At 31.8% G+C, this 9,034-nt stretch overlaps 1 protein-coding gene across 1 annotated transcript; it reads left to right on the top strand.

Moving 5' to 3' along the window:
* The first annotated feature begins 538 nt into the window (after window positions 1-538).
* On the top strand, window positions 539-8,340 carry LOC143406208 (beta-casein-like). Its single transcript, XM_076864875.2, has 9 exons — window positions 539-570; window positions 2,552-2,614; window positions 3,372-3,398; window positions 3,511-3,525; window positions 4,637-4,657; window positions 4,749-4,793; window positions 6,124-6,666; window positions 7,459-7,497; window positions 8,203-8,340. The coding sequence occupies exons 2-8, from the start codon at window positions 2,564-2,566 to the stop codon at window positions 7,462-7,464; spliced, it is 708 nt and encodes a 235-aa protein (XP_076720990.2). The 5' UTR covers window positions 539-570; window positions 2,552-2,563; the 3' UTR covers window positions 7,465-7,497; window positions 8,203-8,340.
* Window positions 8,341-9,034: the final 694 nt, after the last annotated feature.

Here is a 9,034-nt window from a genome sequence, read left to right as displayed (position 1 = left end):
GGCTTGAATTGAATTATATATTTTTCCTAAGTCAAGTGTCTATGGGTGTTAAACAGTTTGCCCCACCTGACTATTGCTCTCACCAAAGACTTGTTAGTTACTTCACAGCAGTACAAAGCACTAACTGCTCAAGTTAACATGAAATTGTGGTCTTTGTGAAGCCCTGTGTATCTATGTTGTTCATGTTAAACTGCCCCATGACTGAGATCTTAAGTCCCCATTAGACCCTAAGACATCTAATGGTGCCCACAATAACTTGGGGACTATGGCAGAGTGTCACCGTGCTCCAGTCATTGTTAGTGAGCAATTGCATTTCCTGGACAAGTTTCCTTTATCAGCTTGTGAATTACCCCTTTGTTACAATGCTCCCCAGAATTTCTGGGGACAGATACTGAACAGAAATCACTTTCTAATCATACAAACTTCTTAGAATTGAAACTTAATGTTGAATTCATTTCAAACCACAAAATTAGCATGTCATTAAATTCAGTATATATAGAGCTACAAAAGCAGACACACCATCATCTACCCAGCTTCACCTTCACTTCCTATCCTCCACTTTGGAAAAAGGTAAGAAATTCAGCTATAAATTTTGAGTATACCACCCTTATTATTTATTGCACACTAGGTTGTTCTTTGAAAAGAAAGTAATTGGTTAAAGTACAGTTTTGGGAATAAAGGTATTTAAGGTAGTGCTGAAGCTATTATTAACATTTATTTTAGAAATGAAGGAATGCCTAGAAAGACTATAATGGCTCTGTAGGTTTCATGAGTCCAAGAAAATGTAATTCACACTAAGTGGATACATATTTTATGTATACATGTATATATACACATGTATATACACTAAAGATAGCATATATCCTTAGTATAAGGATAGTTAATAGTATTAAGTGCAGATTAATGAATGGTTTCCTAATTAATTCTTCCAATTTGATTCAACATATCACAGCTGTAAAAACAAATATATTTAAATATATTATGAGGCAATTAATATTTATTAGGAAAGCTCTTGTTTAATAGTTTATAGAGTTAGCATATTGAGTCAAGAAATGAAGGTAGTGGTTTGGGAACATGCAATACATTAAATATTTATAAACATCATTATAGAAGAAGAGTATAGTCATCAAACTTGTTCAGTACCCTCAACTCTGCAGTTTATCATCTAACCTACCATATTTCGAAACAATATTAAAATAGTAACATCAAAATAAGTAAGCTAAAAAGAAAGTGTCCTACTTTGTAAGAAAATGAATGAAAGAAAAGTAGCTTATATAATTTCAGTCAATAATAGAATTCTGACTTAAAAACCTGGTGTACAAAATCTTGAGAATAAAATATATAAATGCAATGGGATACACTCTCCATACCATAATCTGTAATGGAGTATTACATACTTTTTTGAACTCTGACAATTAAAATTATTTTGAAATTTTTTGAGACTTTAGGCAAGATAAAATTAATTCAGAATTATATAACATCTATTAGAAAAATCTGAAAATATATTTTTTCACTGGCAGAATCATTTTCAGTCTTCAAATATTGGAGAGAATGTTTTGCAGAAAATTAGAAACAGTTTTTTCATGAGCTGTTTTTAGTTAAAACATTTAAAATCTGAAAACAAAAAACTGTCAAATGATATTATGACATAAAAATTATTTTTTGAAATACGTTATATGAAATACAAGAAAATCAAGCACAAAGGCCATTTAGTATATTTGATAAATAATGTTAAGATTTATTTCATAAGAAGACATTGGCATTGGGAGGGGGCAATAGAATTTGACATTTGGATCAATCATCAATATATCAATGAACACATTTTATACAGAAAAGAGGTAAAATAGTGTATTATCTCCAATGTCCTGGGACACACAGGAGAATATATATTAGATGTATAAGGATAAAGACTGCATAGTGGTATGAATGAAGAAGAAACAAATCTATTTGTCCAAGAAAGCATCTATCTGGAGAGTGTAACAAAACAAACAAACAAAACCTGCTACAATGAAAACAATAGTCTTATTGGACCTGATAAAGTGTGATTAAACTAAATGTTAATGGCATCTATTCAGTAAAACAAAAAGAAAAAGAAAAATTATTCAGCAGTACAACTGAGTATTCTGCAGTAGAATCGAGGCTCTAATAGGGTTGTGATTTGCTCTTTCCTCAGTACCTAGACAGTGTCTGGCAATTAAAGTGCTAAGTAAATATTTCATAGAAAATGAACAAATAAATCTTTCTGTAACTTTTCATATTCTTTTATACATTTAAAAATCCAAAATATAACACTCTGAGTGAACTTAAATATAAAAAGACTGGAGATCCATGAGCTGAAAATCTGAATAGATTGAATTTAATATTTAGGAATAGGAAGCCAGAGTAGATTTTTGACTAGTTACATGATAGGCCGTCTAATAGTATATTTCCTTAAAAGGAAAGCATGGTATTATATTATTTTTATTTTTTTAAAGGAAAAGTAACTCTACCTAAATAACAAAATATATCTGACTGACTAATCTGTTGCCATTTCTCATTTCCCCATTCACAGGACGTGGTAGCCATGAAGGTCCTTATCCTTGCCTGCCTTGTGGCTCTTGCTCTTGCAAGGGAGGTATGTAAAGAGAAAATTCCTAAAAAACTAACATATAGGGGTTGATTTTCCTAATGTAGAAAATAATATCACCAATAATGTTAGCATACAAATAATGGAATTTTAAGCTTTTTTGTTCTAGTGTCTATGAAAATCATTTATTTTACTTACTTTTTCAATTTTCCTGTGGGGTCTCAAACCTGGAACAGATGCTTTCTGCTCCAATGTCTCCCTGTAGCTAAAGGAAAAGCTAACAAATACTTAGTAACAAAACAAGACAAAAAAGAAAGAAAGAAAGAAAGAAAAACAGCAAATAATTATGTAGTATTACACAATTTTATGCATGCATAAATTATATAAATGTATCTTATTAAACTGTTCAAATATATGTGTCTCTTGGAGTAGAGAAGTGGGACAAATTCTATTTGTATTTATCCAAAGACAACCAGAGGACAGAATATGGGCAATAATCATAATCATAATCATAAGTATACTCATAATCATAACAAAAATATTTAATAAAATTAAAGTAATTACATTTCTGTTATCCATCCCAAATCTATTCTCAATTCAGGTGATAGAGAAATATACCAATTTAAATTTACTAAATATAAAACATAATGAAAATTTCACTTTGTAATGTCTGTACAAAGACATACAATTTTTAAAAAGCTTTTTCCAATTTTTTAAGAGAGTTCTATATAAAGTGCATAAAATGAGTAAATGTGTAATGAATTAGCTATAGACACTAAAATGGACTTGTTATTTTTCTTTATAGAACGAAGAAATCGGTGTATCCACTGAGGTAAGTTTTTTTGAAAACATTTTTTTCCATCCATAAAATAATAACATTTTCTGGTGATCTAGTAGATTTAATGCTGATTTTTTTTTCTTTTTCTTTTTCATTTTCTTTACAGATTTCAAGCAGTGAGGTAAGAATGATTTTTAGAGGCAATTTCCAATTGTAGAACTATAAAATCCTGTGCCTTGTATTGTGTTATATCACAGTAATTATGCTAATGTAGCCACATATGACATGCAAATTCTGATGTAAATTCCCTTTGTATATGTTAAAAGACAGGATAAATGCCTGGAGAATTTAGTACTCTAGAACTTTCTATGTGGGCTTCCTACTTGAAATTGTGTCACTGCCTCCCCCATCCCATTTCCTATGGATCATACAGCTCTGTTTTTTGTCTTGAGCTGTCTCTACTCTGACCTCATTCACTTTTAACATTGATTGAGTGCTTCCTGTGCATCAGTCACTGATTAGGAGCTATGATACAAACTAAAGATTAGGACATCAATGAAATCAAGAGCTTGCAGTGTAGTGGGTAAGCAAACATGTTTAGGACACATTTTTTTCTCAGAGCTGTCATTTTGGTAAATAAAAGCCAATGGGATTTGGTGAGAGCTTAATCTACTCAAGAGACTCAGGTAGACATTTGTCCTTGCACCACTCTTGAAAATATTGTCATCTGTTTAGTAAGTGGTGTGACAATATATATTGTCTCTTCACAAAGTCTTGAGAATTTTAGGGGGTGTATTGATTTCTTATAGTTTATTTGAAATCGAACACATTAACAAGTGAATTAATAATGACTAGTATAATGTACTAAGAGCTGTTATGCTCTATTTTCAATTAGTTTTTTCCCTCTTAGAATCAGATGGTTTTCTAGTAGAGAAGTGGGTCAAATTCTATTTGTATTTATCCAAAGATAAATATTTGTGTATTTATTAGTAAAAGGACCATGATTGTAGAGAGAAATTAGCTTCCATTAGAAGCTTATTTTTGCACAGTGTTCATCAATCTTTTTCTCTCTTGACTACATTCATCTGACTTTTTTATATGACAGGCTTTTTTTTTTAACATGAGAGCCTTCATAATATGGTCTAAATATAAAAGTTGCAGTCATTATCCTAACTAAGGACATTAGCAAGTGAAAGTGTCTCTATTAACCTATTGAAGCCTTTTCTTTCTGATATATATTGAAATCTAAGAAAACTAAATCTGATTTTTAATTTTTTTTTATTTTTCAAAAGGAATCTATTACACATATCAAGGTAAAATATTCATATTTAACTGTACTTATTTTCATGATTTACTGTTAGAATTTCATAGATAATAGCTTTTAAATGCATGATTTGTTTTTAGGAGAAGCTTGAGAAGGTTAAGCATGTGGAACAGCAGCAAAGACAGGTAAATTTTCATGACTGTGTTTCTAATATTATTATAAAACATAATCCATGAAAATTTTCATGATGTATATTTCAGCTTAAAGAATTGCAAAGTAAATGCCATGTACCTACCAATCAATATAAGAAATTAAACAATGGCAAAGTTAAATATATTTTCCAAGTCATCAATGTGCTTTTTAAATGCATAATCAATTTCTAGAATAGAGATTAACTATCTAATGATATTACTAATGGTATATGTGTTTTAATAAATTCAAATTAGTACAAACACCTCCAAACTGGGAACAATGTTCCTTTCTTATTCTGAAGATGTTATGATGATGAAAGAGAATAAAGGCGACAAGGTGTAAGTCTCTTTCTCAAACATAACCTTGGCCACAAGTTTCTTTGTATTTCATTTTTTTTTCATGTGTAGATGGAGAATATTCTTAAGAATATCTACCCTGATGTATTGATGAGCTGATTTTCCATGAATATTCAATGATTTGACATCAAGATTTTGTCAATTGTACTACAATATTTATTGGCTGTATGATGACATTCTTAAGGATATTTCCGTTACAAATGAGAAAAGTGAGGTCCAGAAGAATTGAGTGCACACTATGTGACTATATCATCCAGTTAATTAAGTAGCAGAGCTTGCTTAATAATCAAGAATTTTTTGAATAACAAAATTTTACAGTTCATACATTTATCTAAATGTAATATTTCCACTTCCTATTTTATTATTAGAAGGTTTGGTTATCACACAAAATATTTTCTAAAACCAATTAAAATTTAAAAATAAATGCACTTTAAAGACTCAATTATACTACCTTTTACCAAAGGAAGTAATGCTAGAATTTGGCCAGTGTTAATGAGTCCCTGAATTTAGCCACAAATAAGGACCAACTTTTCATAAAAAGAAAGTGAAAATAAATACACAAGTTGTCCCTCTAAGTCTTTTCAAATTGATGTCTCTTCATTATATGAAAATAATTTGTTCTGTTGCTAGCATATTTAGGTTGAAAAGTTAGTGCTCTATAAAGACCAAAGCATATAAATTACAACTATCCTGATAACTAAGGAAAAGGGAAAAAAATCCAAGAAAGTTCCTAAACATTGATTTCAGTTTGGACCACAGATCCACCAAAAAATTGAGGAGTTTAAGAATAAATCTCTTAAGGAACATTTTACTCATTTTCTTTACATGAGCCAAAATGATTTCTTAAGTGACATAAGTGAAAATCTTTCTTTATCGTCTTCACTCAATTGCAGTTGTCCAATAGATTAATTGATTGTAAATGACAGTTATGGTTAAATCATGGACTGAAAGATTCTTCTTTTTTCAGGATGAATGCCAAGAAAAAATCCACCCCATTGCCCAGCCACAACTTCCTTATGCTCAGCTCATGCCTTACACCCTCCTTCCACAAAACGTCCTGACTCTTTCTCAGCTGGCTATGGTGCTGTCTCTCCTTCAGCCTGAAATAGTGGAAGTCCCCAAAACTAAAGAGACCATTCTTTCTAAGCTTAAGCTCATGCCCTTCCTGAAATCACCAACAGAGCTAACCCCATTTGTCCCTCAAATCCCACATCTCACTGACCTCCAAAACCAGCACCTCCTTCTGCCTCAGCTCCAGCCTGTGGTGCCCCAGGTCCCCCAGGTCCCCCAGGTCCCCCAGGTTTTACCTCAGACTCCCATACTTCTTCCTCAGCCCCAGGGGCCTATCCCTCAATCCAAAATCACACCTGTTCCCCAGCAAGTAGTGCCCTTTCCCCAGAGAGACATGCCTGTCCAAGCCTTTCTGGAATACCAAGATCTTCTGTTCCAGCCTACTCGCCCACTCTACCCTGTGACTGACCCACTTGTCCCAGTTTCCAACCCTGTTACTGTAAGTCCATACTTACTTACTTTGCCATTTCACTCCTGATGTATATATGATGGTAGAATAAGTTGAGGAAAGTTCTAGAATATGCACTCCTAGAGAATGAAAGAACAAAGATATAAAGGTATAATTTAGATCAGTGATTCTCTACAATAGAATCACCTAGAGCTACCCTCCCACAATTCCAATGCCTGGGAATACTCACATAGATTCTGATTAAGTTGTTCTGATTGTCTAAGTAGAATAGACTGTGTTGGAAAGAAATGATTGCAGGGATTCTGAATCAATTGGTCTGTTAAGAATTTCGGTATCCTTTTTTTTTTTTTTTTTTTTTAAGCATTTCTAGGGACTGAACCTCAGAGGCACTATAGCACTGATATGCATCCATAGACTTTCCATTTATTTATTTTTCTTTTGAGACAAGTTCTTGCTAACTTACTGAGGCTGGTCTGGAACTTGCTCTTCTCCTGCATCAGCCTCCCAGATCACTGGAGGTGAAGGCATGTTCTACCACATGCAAATAAGAATTCTGATTTAAAGAGCATTAAGACTTACCAAAATCAAAATTAAAATTGATAGTTTGATTGAGCTTGGCAAAAGCAAGCTAATTATTTTCAAGAGTTTTCAATGTTTTCCTCCTGGACATGCATTCTCACCATGCCATAGATCATGCCTTATTTTTGCCATCTGTACATGAGGGGAAAAGTTTGAGATGCTTATTTAATTGTTTCTTAAGGCAATTGTCTTTGTTGAAAGATAAGTGATATATTTATTTATTTATTATTTGTTACTTTCAAGGTCTAAGAAGATTTCAACATTAGCAGCTCCTCATTTTTGGTAAGTTTGAGAAGTTTGGAGATTAGACTTATTTGTTGTATAGTTGATTAGTTTTTCTATTTCATTCTCCTACAGATAGTGGAAAATTCCATCAACATGTTAACTTACTTACTAATTATCAATTTGTTGTCAATTATTTACTATTATCCATTGACCTGAAACATGAAAAATATCAAGAAACTTTAATTTTCCTTATGTGTTATTTATAGATTTGACTGACTTGTTTTCAAGGGTCTATATCCTGAGATTTGATTACCATCATTTTTAAGAAAACCATAAATTAGATTTTCTTTCATTTTTATGTAAATGCATTTGAGCTTTTATTAAAGGAAAACTTCCATTGTTATTCCAGGTTAAGTTTCATAAACTTTGTATTTAGTTTGCTTAAAATTCTCTTTTTATTTTAATTCACAAGTCAAAATATAATTATTGGTCTAGGTATGGGTGTTCAAATGGGGAGAGAAAATTGTGTTTGAGATTCTTAGATACAAAGCCTTTTGTGATCATGATAGCTTAGAAGTCCTATTAAAACATTACTAGTGAGCTGATATTTGATGTGATCTGAACTTTGTGTGCCTCCATGGAAAGGCTCAATGAAATGCACAATTTCTTTTATTTTAATTAGTCACACCAATACAAATGGGGAAAAGTAAACAGCTTTATCATATAACAGAATTAATTCTATATTTGTTCTCTATTCCACAGAATTGACTGAGACTGGAAACAAGGCATCTTTTCTTTGTATCATGTTACCAAATATTACATATTTTTGAATGGAACTACCTGGAAAAAATGAGATTGTATTCTTTTTATTTTATTCATTTGATGTCATTGGTTTAGTTTGAATTAGACTCATGAACTCTTTGCAATTTCCAAATTGTAAGTTCAATGTTGAGTTGGGAATACTCTAAACGTCAAAAAATGTATATACGAATATTTTCTGGGATTGGATTTACCAATATTTCTTCAAGATAATATACAATAAAATGTTTCCTTAAATAAATTAATTTGGAACACATTGAATTAAAGTTATTCCTGCTTTTTTGTTATCTGACCTAATCATCCTAGATCTATGGTTCCTTCTCATATGAAAGCCAATTAAATGTCTAATAATTTTCAATGGAATAAAAGATAAACAGAGTTCAGTGACTATAGAAATATGTCTGATTTTAAAAAATAAACCTTACTGTAGTCATATTGAAAGTCCCCATTGATTCCTTTCCTTCCTATTTTTCCTTCCCTCCCTCCTTAACTTTCATCCATTTCTTCATTAATTCATTTAACCTGCATTTTAACCATTGTTATTATAGATCTATGGTGTAATGAACAAGCACACTAATGCTCCCATGGCACTTCCAAGTAACAAGATCCTCCCAGAGAACAAGTAGACTCAATAAAATCCTGAAAACTTACGTCAAGTATACCTAAGTTGGAATACCACAATGTAGGCATTGATTCCCTCATTTTCTCCTTCAAATTTTGGAAGGACAGCGATTGCTTATGACAGTGAGAAATGAGAATAGTGCCCTATTAAAAC

Source organism: Callospermophilus lateralis, chromosome 8 (assembly GCF_048772815.1).
Source record: "Callospermophilus lateralis isolate mCalLat2 chromosome 8, mCalLat2.hap1, whole genome shotgun sequence".
Taxonomy (NCBI): domain Eukaryota; kingdom Metazoa; phylum Chordata; class Mammalia; order Rodentia; family Sciuridae; genus Callospermophilus; species Callospermophilus lateralis.
This window is presented reverse-complemented; position numbering and strand designations above follow the sequence as displayed.

Coding starts and splice junctions, on each gene's coding strand:
- LOC143406208 (XM_076864875.2), top strand. CDS start 2,564: ATGAAGGTCCTTATCCTTGCCTGCCTTGTGGCTCTTGCTCTTGCAAGG. Junction 4,658..4,748: donor AATCTATTACACATATCAAG/GTAAAATATTCA, acceptor ATTTGTTTTTAG/GAGAAGCTTGAGAAGGTTAA. Junction 4,794..6,123: donor TGGAACAGCAGCAAAGACAG/GTAAATTTTCAT, acceptor TTCTTTTTTCAG/GATGAATGCCAAGAAAAAAT.